Below are 14,737 nucleotides of genomic sequence, written 5' to 3'. Positions count from 1 at the left end.
AATTCTATAAAACATTGGGTTAAAACTTTTTTTACAAATACCAAATCAGCAATAACTCAGAATAATTTTCTATCAGATTTTTTTACAATTGAAAGAGGTTGCAGACAAGGGGATCCTTTATCCCCTTACATTTTCTTGTTATGTGCAGAAATTTTAGGAATATTACTTAGAAAAAACGAAAATATAAAAGGTATTACTATTGAAGACTCAGAATTTTTGATATCACAATATGCTGATGACACCACACTTATTTTAGATGGTTCACCAGAATCCTTAGATGCATCTCTTTGTGTTTTAGAACTATATGCTGAATGGTCTGGTCTCAAGATGAATTTAGAGAAAACAAAGGTAGTCTGGATTGGGAAAAAGAAATATAGCCAAGATACAATGTGTGTAAAGTGGGGATTGGAATGGGGTTCCAACAGATTTACGCTCTTGGGTATTAAATATTCAGTAGACTTACAAGAAATGGAAACGCTAAATTTTGAACCCAAATTTAAAGAGATAGAAAGAACAATGAAAAGCTGGTCTAACAAATACTTATCCCCAATTGGAAAAATTACTATAATTAAAAGCCTTATAATTTCAAAGCTCAATCACCTATTTCTAACTTTACCAAATCTTAATAATGGATTACTAAATCAATTCATAAAAAAATTATTTGATTTTATTTGGGATGGTAAACCAGACAAAATTAAAAGAGAAACAATAGCTCAAATATATGAACTGGGTGGACTTAACATGTTAAATCTAAAACAATACATCAAAGGATTAAAACTAACTTGGATAAGAAGAATAATCAAACAAACTAATAATTATTGTAAGTTACTAACTTGTACTGAAAAAATTGAATTAAATGAATTATTCTTGGTAGGTCCAAGAACACAAGTAAGAAATCCTTTTTGGCAGGAGGTTTTTAATGCTTGGACTGAACTACAAACCAAAATAGCTATTAAGAACGAAAACGATTTTATCACATCTAATCTTTGGAATAATAAAGAAATTAAAATTGGTAATCAAATCCCTCTGTATAAAAAATGGACTGAAAAGGGCGTCTGGCTAATAAATGATTTAATTGATAATGAGGGACATTTAATGAATTGGCAGGAATTTAAAAAAACATATGATATTGAAACTAACTTTCTTATATTTCAAGGAGTAATGTCAGCTGTTTATTCCTATATGAAAAGTCTTAATATTAAAAGTAATCAGCTTATAAAGCCTTATGGGCCAATTATACCAACTACTATTTCTATATTTATGAAATCTACAAAAGGATCAAAAGACATGTACAATGTTTTAAATGAAAAAATAACAAATATCACATCACAGGAAAAGTGGTCCTTAATCTTAAATAGACATAATATTATTTGGAATAAAATATACAGACTTCCGTTTTACATTACTAAAAACTCAAAATTACAGTGGCTCCAATACAGGATAAATCACAGAATTTTGGGAACTAATAAATTACTCTACAAAATTAAAGTCTCACAAAACAATAAATGCACTTTCTGTTTGGACTCAATAGAAACTATTGAACACATATTCTGGACATGTCCGAAAGTTTTTGATGTTTGGGAAGAACTTAATAAATGGATATATTCAAAAGTCCAAATTGAACTACCACTAAATTTAGATATTGTCTTATTTGGGATATTAGAAAAAACAGAAAAAAACTACATAAGAAATCTCATAATACTATTAACTAAATACTATATATACAAAACAAAAATGCAATGTGGACAAGTAAATAGTGTAGCCTTAAAAAATTATCTTAAAGAAAATCTGTTTATTGAAAAAATAATATTTTATAAAAATAAACCACTGCAAAGAGCGTACACCTGCTGGAACCCCTGGCTCCAACTAATAGAATGATTTTATAAGTTAACTTTCACGTAATAAAAATATCTACCCAATCCATGCTACCTCAGATTAAGATTTTCTATTCTTTTTTAAAGTTATTATTAATAATTATTATATGTTTATAGAAGGATTCAAAATGTCAACTTTATGCACTTGTCTCGATTTTGCTGATGTACTATGAACTTATTTACTATTGTTAATATACATGTAGTTCTTTGCCAATAAACACATTACAAAAAAAAAAATATTTTTTATTATAAAAATATCATTTTGAGATTGCTTTTTAATTATAACTGTCTTTTGTTCACTCATCGTTGTCAATATAATGCAATTTTATGCGACTGCCATGCAAGTGAGAGGATTAGCTAGCTATAAAACCAGATTTAATCCACATTTTTTACATAGGAAAATGCCTGTACCCAGTCGGGAATTTGACCGTTATTATCCGTTTGTTTGATGATTTTGACCTTTTTATTTTGCCATTTGGTTAGCATAGGGCTTTCCGTTATGAATCTTCCTTAGAGTTAAATATTCTTGTGATTTTACTTTTTCTTTATTCGTAATAGGAGTCGGAGTTGGTTCGGCATTAACTTATTGCAATTATCTTATCGACATGTATGATCACATAAACATATAGAGATATATGATTAACTACTCAATCGTTCTACACTATTCAGAAAGAGATAATGTTTGTGACTAGCATATGTATCGTGTTATGTTCGAAAATAGATTTTTAAACCACCTCCATTTTAAAATTGAAAGGATTACAACATGTTTGATTTAAAAGAGTTTAAATTTGATACATCTTTTAAAACAATATTTATAGGCACGTTAATAATTTACATTTGGAAAAGCATTTTTTTGCAAAGGGCTTGTATTTCTCAAACAATCAAAATAATAAAGTTAGTATGTTTGCCTTTTTGGAAAGTGAGAGTTTATACAAAATGTATGAATACCCAAATAAAGGATTATAGTTTGAGTCTTGTACTTCCACATATATTAGATCTGTCACTCGTGAAATGAACTAAATAAAATTTATAAATTTCGATATAAAATGAAATTTATGGCAACTTTCACTTATACAGTGAGGAATCTGATGTTTAGTAGTTGTCGTTTGTTGATGTGGTTCATAAGTGTTTCTCGTTTCCTGTTTTTTATATAGAATATACGGTTTGGTTTCCCGTTTGAACGGTTTTACACTAATATTTTTTGGGGCCATTTATAGCTTTCTATTCGGCGTGGGCCAAGGCTTCGTGTTGAAGACCGTAATTTGAACTATAATAGTTTACTTTAATAAATTGTGGCATGGATGGGGAGCTGCACTCATACCACATCTTCTTATATCTATGTTATACTTTCTTGAAATGCTCAGAATATCTTTCTATTTCTACTTGATCATGCATTGTCTGTTAACCTGCAGGTCTTATTTTATATGTTGTGTTAATTGTAAATTGACCAACAGATTATTTCAACAACTTCAGCAATTTTGACTATTATTGTACCGAAAACTTTTAATATTAACAGAAACACTAGTAATATATATTTCAGTACAGTTTTATCCACTATCACGTTATTGGTTCATATATTAATTTTATAGTCACAAGAACACTTTGAAGGCATCAACGTCAGAAAGAAATGCCGAAACAGTTTTATACTACATTTGTTATTACAAAAATATCATTTTGAGATTGCCCCCCTTAATTCTAACTGTCTTTTGTTCACACTTCGTTGTCAATATATTGAAATTTGGTGCGACTGTCATACAAGTTAAAGGTTTTGCTAGCTATGAGACCAGGATTAATCCACCTTTTTACATAGGAAAATCCCTGTACAAAGTCAGGTATATAACAGTTGTTGTCCGTATGTTTGATGTGTTTGGGCTTTTGAATTTTCCTCAGAGTTCAGTATGTTTGTGAATTTTACTTTTCCTCATTCATATTCGGTGTTGGTTCGGCATACGCTTATTGTAAATATCTTGTAGACATGTTATAGTCACAGCTTAAATAACGAATAAATGATAAACTAGGCAATCTTTCAAAACTATTCAAAAATAGATACTATTAATGTTTGTGATTAGCATATGTATCCTGCTATGATCTAGAATAGATTTTAAAACCATCTCAATCTTAGATTTGAAAGGATTACAACACATTTGATTATAAATTCTCAAATTTCATACATTTGTAAAATCAAGAGTTACTGGCACGATAATAATTTTCCGTTTAGAAAGAAGCATTTCATTTCATTTCTTATTGATTGTATTTCACCAAACAATCAAAATATTAAAATTAATAAGTTTGCCTAATGGGAAATATTTTTTAATACAAAACGTTATGAAATGTACAAAGAAGTAATAATAGTTCCACCTAAAGATCTGTTAATCGTGCAACTAACTGAATAAAATTTTTCACCTTGTACGGCGATGTTCTTATTTTTTAAAATGCTAAAAATATCTTTTCATTTCTAATGAACATTGTCTATCAACCTTCAGGTTTTATTTTATAGGTTGTGTTAATTCAAAATCGACGGACTGATTATATTTCAACCTCTGCAGCAATTTTGACTATTACTGAACCGATACGTTTTGATATTAACAAACCACTCATATATATCAAAATATGCCAAACAAATTAGAACTCTTATTCTAATCAAACACTAATTAGGTTCAAACTTAACATTTCCTATCAATAGAAATATTTTTGTATTATACTTGATTATTCATTAACTGGAAGGGCGTAAAATTTCGTTATTGTTTAAGATATTTCATGTATTTTCCTTCAAATAAAAAGGGAAAGTCCCGTAACATAATTTGTGGATCAAATTGTAGAAATCTTTTCAGCCTGAATGCTAACTTACTGGTTGAGGTATTTTTTAAATGAATTTGATAGATTTGGAAAGGGGCACAGTTTAATAATGCATGGCTCTGCTACACACGAATATGAAGCGCAACAGTTTAAGAAGTACATGTAGTTTATAAAAAGATATAAAACGACTTCTCAAAATTATATTCACATGTCTTCACAAATATTGATTTTGTTTATATCAACTGAGTAGACCTAACATTATAGACGATTCGTAGTGTTAGTCATTTAATGTTCTATATCTACTTTTGATAAAATGGAAAAATTGTATATTTGTGATCAATGTATCTCCACATGCAACTATACACATGGAAAAAAGTATTGCAACACCTTGATTTTTCAAAACTTGAAAAATCAGCCTCTTTGTTTGGATGAAATATTGGCATTGAAACGAACAAAACATTTTTGAAAAAAAAATGATTTATATAACCACAATTTTAATAACAAAATGAAGTGTTTTTTGTACAAAAAAATGCATTTTACAAATTTTACTGTAGTCGAACTTTACAATGTCAGACATTCCAAAATTAATCTTTAGATGACTGTTCACATCATGGTTGATCGTTATACGCCACAGAATTAGTACTTTGTGCACAGCCTCCATTCAAACGGATAACCGCATCTAAACGTCTTCTGATTCCTGCCATAAATCGACTAATTTGTTGCTAAGGTAGCAGCAACCATTTCTGATAAAGGGCATTGTTTATTTCATGATGTGTTTGAACTGGGGTGTCCTTTCGCCAAATAGTGTCCCAAAATATGCTCGATGGTGTTCAAATCCGGGCTTCGATCGGGCCAAGGAAGATGAACCGAATTCCATTTGAACATTGGATCTTCCTCCACGATGCTAATTTCCAACTTTGGCGAGCTCTGCACTACATTTGATACGGAAAACTGTGTGTCTGTTCGTTAGCAAAGGTCTCCGAAATGGTCTTATCGCACGATAACCAGTAGCGATAAGTCAATCTCGAACAGTTCTTGTTAAAAAGGCTCCTGTATGGTCACCACTCTCTTTTTAGGATTGTCTTGTATGCAATGGGTTTCTTTCTGACCAACCTTCATTATGCTTGATTTTCCCTAGCAAATGGTATAGGGGGTCTTCATTATCTCTGAAGGTCTTTAACAGCGTTTACTGCCTGATTTTTATTCTCAAAACGACTTATAGTGGAATGGTGATGACCAACAATACGTGCAGTTGTTACAGCGACATCCCTGCTTCTCTTATGCTGATAATCTGCCATCTTGCTGCAGTTAAGAGTTGTCAAGGACCCATTACAAGGTGTCAATCACATAACTTTAAAAACTTGGTTATTTAAAGTGTTGAAAACAATGAGGATAAAACATCTGTTTTGCTGTTTACGGGTACAGTAGCTGCGTGCGCAGATAAAAAACTTATCGAGTCGACATTTATTGATTAAACTCAGGTGATACTTAAATTATGTTTAACTAGTTCTATTTTACCAAATTATATCACAAAAAAATAAAGAGTGTTTTTTTAATTTCAATTTCAATTTGGTGTTGCAATACTTTTTTCCATGTGTATATATTAAATAATAAATTTCTACATTCTACGAGTGTTTGTCAGAACAATAATGAAGACCAAAAGTAACAACACACAAGTTGAGCTCCAATTTATCAAAAACATATTAAAAGATAGGAAAAACTTTTAAATTGTCTAAAGAAAATAATTCATTTTTAAAACAAAGCATGCGATTAAATATATTAGACCAAATAGGAAAGTGAGGAAATAACGCGTTATTGAACACAGGGGTCAAATTTATCAGGCGGAAAATGATGACACAATCGGTATTAATTTCGAAGATAAGAACTAAGTATTCAAATATCTGCAAAGACGTTAGCAGACCCATGTTAATGTTAAAAGTTTTAAGGTACAATATCGGTTTTGAATATTTGGAAGAAAATTTGATTTTTGAAATAACAAAAATTGCATATTTTCCTTAATTCAATGCTTTTGGTAAGTAAATAACTCTCTGTAAATTTTAGACCAATTGGACAATTATAACCTTGTTACAGTGCACATTATATCAAATTATGGAAAATATATTGCCTTGTATCGTGTCTTGTGTTGACTAGTATATATGTTGAACATTGACAGGTAAAGAACAATACTTTGATAGTGTGGTATCTTCACTATTTTTAAAATACTTATATCATAATTGCCATGAAGCCATGCATAACAGCTTAATTATTTTTGGTTAATTTCAACTCTATCTAAGAGTAAAACTGAGCAAATCAAGCATATATAGAAGTTTTTAAAATCATGTTCTCTCTCTTATTCAATTTAGGAAATTATTATTAAAAGATTTTTTTTTTTTGTATTGTAGTGAAAAGTCGGAAATCTTTATTTATTATCATGTTTATCCCCAAACAATTTAACAATTTGTCGGTTCTGAATTGTTCCTGTATTATCATATAAGTTACATGTTGTACCAGACATGATTCATTCATTTATTGTATATGATGCAGTAACATTGCAAAACTGTTTCCCTCTTATTTTATCATTACATTAATGGTTATAAAGTGTGTATTTCTACATTGAGTTTTGTTGATTGTGAACCCATCTTTTTTATCATCCTTTGTTGGTTATACATTGTATTATTAAACAAATTATTTGTATTCATAACAACGTAAATAAGCACGAAAGGCGAAATAACATAAAAGACAATCATAAAATTTGCTTCCTTGTTTGAAAGAGGAATATTTTATTTGTATAACTCATACGGTCTCAAATTTATAAGTTAAAGTACAAAGGCTTATAGTAAACCATACTTATATACTATTTTATTCACATACTTCCATCTACATCTATTATCATTCTAACATGTATAAAGCGACATCGTTTGTAATGTTCATTTTGATTGGATGACGTCACCAATTTTGACAAACACGTACTCGCAACCACAGACGACGTGTGCCAGGTTTTAAATGTATGATTTGACGTTGTTTTCTGTCAGTTTCATTATAATGGAGATAACCATGTTGTATTTCGACGGCATCAATTGGTGATTTGATGGTCACAAAAACCCGTTTACTAGCTCTGCTACCGCGGATCACCAATAGGTGTCGTCGGAACTTAAAATATTATACAGTTAACTCCTAAATAGATTGTGTAGGAATAAAACAATTTCTCATATGACCCCTTAAGATATCAAACATGGTCAAACATGTCCGCCTTGTATTTTCTATTTGGATAAATGAATTTGACTACAGTGAGTTGGGAAGTACCCTTTCTCGTACAAAATCTAAATTAATTCTATCTAGTCTTTAGAATGAAGATTGAAAAAAGTAAACTGATACTCTAAAAAATTTACTTTGTAAAGTATTTAATTATTTATTTATATATTGACCTTCGTAAAAGAGTCACCTATTGTTACTTTAGAAAATAATATAAATCATCGTACAATTTGATATTCTCTATTTGAATGTTAAATGGAAAATCAAGATCTATTTATCATTCCTCGTGTCATAAACAGTAGCGACGTATATCTTCTTATTACCTTGTAAACATCAAAAGAATGCTGATCCAATTCCATCATCAGGTGGAGTCCTCCTTCCTTGGCTGTTTCGGCGCTATTCCACAACAACCTCCAGAGGTGCGCCGGCTCAGGTGATCAATCTGAACCTGGAACTGGATGGCCTACACGGCTCCGATGTCTCAGCTGATGTCATTGCTGTTCTTCTGTAACTGAATGCTGTTCTGTATATTCATATCTGTCCATTATCTACACAATAAATGTTCATTGTTCTATCACTTTGCACTTTTCCACACTTAGTCTCTTTTCCTCCAAATCCACTGTGTTGCCACTTCTGCTTCTCTACACACTTCTGTAATCAGTTTCTTCCTCTCTGCTCCTACCACTCCCAAGGTCCTAAGTGCCCGCCACATTGACTGTCCTGCCAAGCCCCTGCATCCGACTTCTATTGCCATACACCACGTCCTCCATTCCCGCTGTTTGCGATCCTCTACTAGCTGCTGGTATTTTGCCATCTTTCTTTCATAAGCTTCCTCTATTCTGTCTTCCCATGGGATTATAGTGTCTCAATAGGTTGTGAAAAACTAGTCGAAGAATCTCTTGTTTTTTCCCTCTAGTACTCCCTTAATTGATTTATTATTTCCTGGTCTTGTTGTTTTGCCATTAACATATGTTTACTATTGTTTTGCTTACAATGATGTAATTTAAATTTTTTGCTTCAGGTTGGGAACTCAATGGTGTCTATGAGGACAGAAAATAGAAAGAAAAGAGAGAAACTGTTAAAACTTCTGACGGACACCAGAGACAGACTAGGCCCTGTTCCAGCAGAACGTTCTAAAGACGGGTTGTCGAGGCGTGGAAGTGCTGTTATCAAAGGTTTCCTTAAATCAGAAGGAACCATACAAAACTTAGATCTAGATATCAACAATAAATTAGAAGCTTTAAAGCGTGACGACTGTACTATAGTAGTTTCTGGTTTGTATTTATATCAAATTACAACCACACCATTATTATCAATGATATATGAACCAAAATGACAAAAATGATTATGAAAAGAGTGACAGTGAAAGTTGCTATATTATTTTGCTACTTGGTTAGATTCATGATATCTCTATTCTATATGACCCAGTAAAGAAGATCTAATTTCATTGATAAAGTGAACAAAACTTTCTTCTTTTTTTTTACCTGAAGGCAATGTAAAAAAAATATATCTAAAGATTATGATTTCAACCGTAAAAATTATAAGAAATTATTTATCATATTAATGCAATCTCTCAAAACATATTGCGCATTTTTGCGCCTGTTCCAAGTCAGGAGCCTCTGGCCTTTGTTAGTCGTGTATGATTTTTAATTTTAGTTTCTTGTGTGTAATTCAGAGTTTAGTATGACGTCCGTTATCACTGAACTAGTATATATATTTGTTAAGGGGTCAGCTGAAGGACGCCTCCGGATGCAGGAGTTTCTCGCTGCATTGAAGACCTATTAATGACTTTCTGCTGTTGTCTGTTCTATGGTCGGATTGTTGTCTCTTTGACACATTCCCCATTTCCATTCTCAATTTTATGTTATATTCGATTTCAATTATCAATCTTGCATATGATTTCAAGTCTTCTCCAATTACATGTTAACATATGTATTATCACAAGTCTATCATAGTGTGATATTATCGCATATATTTCTTCTTGTTTCAAAAAGAAAAGGACACATTCCTCTATTGCTTTTAATTCGTCGGGTATGCTTTATTTAGATGAAAGAAAAAGAACATTTCCATCTTACTTTTCATTAAATATTATGTTGATTAAAACTGTTTGCAAGTATAGGTGAGAACACAGTTTTCTCTAATTCTATGAAAATTTATCCCTTTCCGAAACCATTGTATACAAAAAATTAATCAACGTGTGGTTGCTGGTGATCTCAAAAGATCATTGGATGATTTTGAGGTTCATAACCTTTTTAGACAACTGGATGAATCAAAATATGCTAGAAGGGCTGCGTTCAATATCGTAGCAGCTACGTAGTGCTACGCAGATTTTGACTATTGAACGTGTAGCTATAGACTAGTTGTAACATAAATATTGTTAGCAGCTACGTAGCCGCTACGTAGCTGCTACGATACTGAACTCGACCTTGGTGTTAATGAAATTAACAACTTCGTGGAATGTGAAATGCACTCGAAGGGGATTTTCGTTCAACAAAGTTCAGTAGAGAAACATATTCTTACATAGTTACTCGGGGATTATCGGATTTATCCAATTTCGATAGTTAAATTATAAATTTTAAAGTCCTCACCGAGGCTAGGATTTTAAATTGATAATTTAACTATCGAGATTGGATAAATCCGATAAGCCACTGGTATCAATGTAAGAATCTATATTTATCAATGATTTACACTTTAAAGTATATATTTGCAGGTGAAACCTCCGCTGGCAAATCCAGTATTTTGAATTTGTTGTTTGGCGAAGAAGTGGTTCCTACTTTTTTTGGAAGCTGCACATCTGTAATTACTCGAATTTGTTATTATAAACAACGACGAGCCAAAATAATATATAAGAATGGAAAAGTTGAGAAAATTAGAAACATACCACCCGGCGAAATATGTAAAAAGCTGAAGCCATTTGTATTTATTGAAGATGAATCTGAACGGGAATTGGCAACCCCAATCAAAGAAGTTAAAATTTATGTACCAGCTAAAATTCTAGAGGTAATGAACATTTATATATCATGAATCAAACATTATAACTGTACATGACCAAAAAACTGTTGGTTTCTTGTTATAGCATCTAAACTATATTTTACTTATAACTGGTGTATAAGCTTTCTGACAGTAACGTTTTAACTCAAGGGAAACAAACTTTTTTAACAGTATCAGATGTTGTAAATTAATGGTGTTTATCTTGATTAATATATCTGATCTGAACATGCAATACAGTTAAATAACGGACTAAATCTATATGTATGAGAACTAGTAAGCAGGATGGAAAGTTTAACTGAACAAGCTAGACTTATAAGACATATTTGTTAATATTAATTATTTTGTTGTTGCTAAATTTCAATGCTATTTATTTCTGGCATATACTTAATTATAACTGATCCTGACCAAAAACTGTTGACTTCTTGTTATAGTACCTAAATTATATTTTACTTGTAACTGTTGTTTTAACTTTCTGACAGCAAAGTTTTAACTTGAAGGGAAACAATGATAATGTTACACCATAAACAATAGTCATTGCTTTTATTTGCAAAGTACCTAACTCCCGGTCTAAACAAATCCTTTATTATTATGATTTACTTTCAGTGTGGACTTGTTGTTGTTGACTCACCAGGAATAGGAGAAAATGATGAAATGGATAAAGTTATCGTAGACTTTGTTAATGAGAATCCGATAAATGGATTTCTGTATGCCATCAAGTCTGATAATGCTGGAGGAGTTGATGAAGACAGGGTAGGATTTTTTTAAAACCACCTGGTAAAACAAAGGAACAGTTTGATCGTTTGTAAACTTTAAAAAAAAAAGTCGCCTTACAATCGACTGTGCCTACTGGGCTACACTTTGCCTTCGTCATCATTTAGTCAATTTTAAAATATATAACAGTCGAGTCCGTAATCAGAACAATACGACTGCTACTAGTAAAATGTGACATTAAGGTTCAATTAAAGTATGTATTGTCTCATACATTGAAAGTATTTGAAAACAAATACAGGATCTTTGGAACCTCCTAAGTTCGCTGTATAGGGTTTAACAACATACGTATCAAAGTTAAAAAGTATTAACATAAAAATATAAAAATATGCATGATATCAGTAAAAATTGAGTCAAAGTTTTAAACACAAGAAAGTATGAAAAACATCTAGCAAAATATCTCTAAAGTATAAACCAAGAAAAGTTTTATGAGCATTATTTTGTTTTCATTCGACAGCTTATAGGACTTTTAAAAGTAATTTTGGAAACAGAAAAGCAGAAGACAGAGAGGGGAATGTTACCATTTGAATCCACGTGTGCTCTTTTTGTTTGTAATTTTTGGGATCTTATCGCAGAAGATCAAACTGAGACAGTATTTAGTCATGCATATAACAGACTGAAATCAATATGGCCAAATATGAAAGAATCGCAACTGATGAAGTTTTCTGCCTTCAAAGCAAAGATGGAGTGCGACATTGACCCAGACTTCATCGTTGACAATTACAAACAACTTCTGGATAATATAAGAAACGTGTACAATAAAGCAATGGATATCCGTGTTCTTTCTACCTATAAGTGAGTACTTTGGTATTTCACTTCATTTCATTAAACAATGGAGTAGCATTTTGAACGAATATACATATATTTTATTATATTCGTGGATTTCTTGGGTACAGTGGAACCACGAATTCAAATGTTCAACGAAATACAAATTTTCTACAGAAAAAATTGCAGACTTTGCCAAAACCACGAATCAAGTATCCACGAATATGCAAGTGTTCATTAATCCACGAACATTGGTACGCACGAAAATAAATGAATTCACAGTATCAAGTATTATGATCCTAATTATTGGCCTAGTTTTTAAAGGTTGATAAAGTGGACCAATTTATAATACCCGCTACTGAAATACATGCATCAAACAAATCTAAAACTCTACACTGATATAAGATAAGTTTATTTAAAGTGCTGTACAAGTAGTTATCATTTTCATTTGTGTGTGTCACTGATAAAAGCAAATTGTCGTGCATCAAACCATTGTTGCACAACTTGCTCCTTGAGCCAGTGTGTATTGTCATAAATTGATGTTTTGTATGTTCCCATTATAACTTTTTGTGCATCCGGTTTAAACCAGAATCTAGACATTTCAAAAACAAACTTTCCCAAATTTTGATGATGGTGCATTATAAAGTAATATATATAATTTAGGATGAAATGATGTAATACAGTATTCTACTATGAACTGTTTACTCTTAACTTTTCTCAGAATTGTAGTCATACAGATAAGACCATTCATTAACGACTGATTAAAATTGCTTCTTTTATATCATTTAGATGGCTTGAAACTGTTTTGAAGAGAAGCGTTCACCATTTGAAAACAATAGTACATAGAATTGACAATTCAGAAAAAGACTTAGAAACAAAGATGAGAAGTGTTTGGGATAAACTGAACACTCTTAAAATGAAATCTGAGCTTACTATAAACGAACTCAGAAAGCAAATACAAGAAGAAACTGATGAAATTTGCGAAGAATTTGGTACATACTTGAAGTTGCCAAAAACTCGAATGGCAATCACTTCTTGGATTGAAAATGAATTGCCGGATATTGAATTTTTCAAAAACTTCGAGGAATTAAAGGCAAACATGGAAGATTTGACAGTCGCAAGGATTTCAAGAGAACTAGAGAACTGGGAAGACGAACAAGGAAAAATTAAAAACGTCAGAGAAAATGTCGAACGATCTATTCAATTTAAGTTAAATATTCTGGAAGATGAACTGCAAGTTATTGAAGATGATATGCAGTCAGAGGCAGGAAGCATAACATCTGAAGATTCAATCAGTCCGAAAGTAAAACAAGGCAGAAGATACTCTATTCCAATCGGTTCAGTTCAAATGCAAATGTCAAAAATAGCGCTACCAGTTAAACTTGTTAACAGAATGTTCAAACCATTTGGAAAAGCTGGAAAAAGGGTTACCAGTATTTTCTTTGAAAATTATAATGAAGGGAAACTCAAAGAGTATCGTCGGGATCCAATAACTTGGGCAAAAAGGAGGTCGGAAAAGACACTAGATAATTTCTTAAATGATAAACAGGAGGATCATCTTAGAACAGTAATAAGTGAATTTATGAAAGAACCAAAAGAATTTCTTAAGGATATCGAGAGGAAAATTCCAGCCATGGTGGAAACAAACCAGAAAAATATGGATCACATTTCCATGTGCCGAAAGGAGGGTTCATCGTCTCGTGAAGTGTATGAACGGATGATGGAGAACTTAGAGCATCTAAAGAGAACGGTAACGGACTATGGTGAAGGTTACATTTTTGTAAATGACTTTGGTGTTGATGACATTCAAATAATTAATAAAACACTTGGAGAAGGACGATCATCAGTGCCGTTTGATGTTTCTCAAATGCTTGAAAGTATTGCATCATCTACAGCAACATGGAACCAGAAGGTTATTCCTAGAAGTCTATGGTCGGCACAACAGAATGGTATTCTTATGGCTAACAACAAAGAAGAATCAGTAACTATAAGGATCTATCTAACAAATGCCAGAATAGAAAATACAGATTCAGAAGTGGCTAAATTAAGGTAATTATTAACATAGTTGCACAAAACTAATCAGAAAGTCAATTTTATCAAAGGAACAAACTTTTGACTTTGCCAATATTTTGAATAGTATACATGTGTATGTATGGTAATGTAACGTGTAACCGAGCGGGGACGTTTAGATATTGTTATTCTCTGGTTCGTACCAGTTTCCTGTGATTTGGAAAGAAATTCAAAAGTTCTAAAGTCAATAAAAGGTTTACACTATCACTATCAAATATGAA

At 31.7% G+C, this 14,737-nt stretch overlaps 1 protein-coding gene across 3 annotated transcripts in view; it reads left to right on the top strand.

Annotated features, from left to right (window-relative positions):
* LOC139524755 (uncharacterized) overlaps positions 1-14,737 on the top strand; it is a 29,298-nt gene that overhangs the window by 8,519 nt on the left and 6,042 nt on the right. For all 3 annotated transcript variants that reach the window (XM_071319833.1, XM_071319824.1, XM_071319817.1), the window contains 5 exons: positions 8,944-9,196; positions 10,633-10,922; positions 11,517-11,663; positions 12,139-12,476; positions 13,236-14,495. In XM_071319833.1, coding sequence (XP_071175934.1) covers positions 8,944-9,196; positions 10,633-10,922; positions 11,517-11,663; positions 12,139-12,476; positions 13,236-14,495 — 2,288 coding nt within the window. The remainder of the gene's footprint in view (positions 1-8,943; positions 9,197-10,632; positions 10,923-11,516; positions 11,664-12,138; positions 12,477-13,235; positions 14,496-14,737) is intronic.

The sequence above is a fragment of the Mytilus edulis genome, chromosome 1 (assembly GCF_963676685.1).
Source record: "Mytilus edulis chromosome 1, xbMytEdul2.2, whole genome shotgun sequence".
NCBI lineage: Eukaryota > Metazoa > Mollusca > Bivalvia > Mytilida > Mytilidae > Mytilus > Mytilus edulis.
This window is presented reverse-complemented; position numbering and strand designations above follow the sequence as displayed.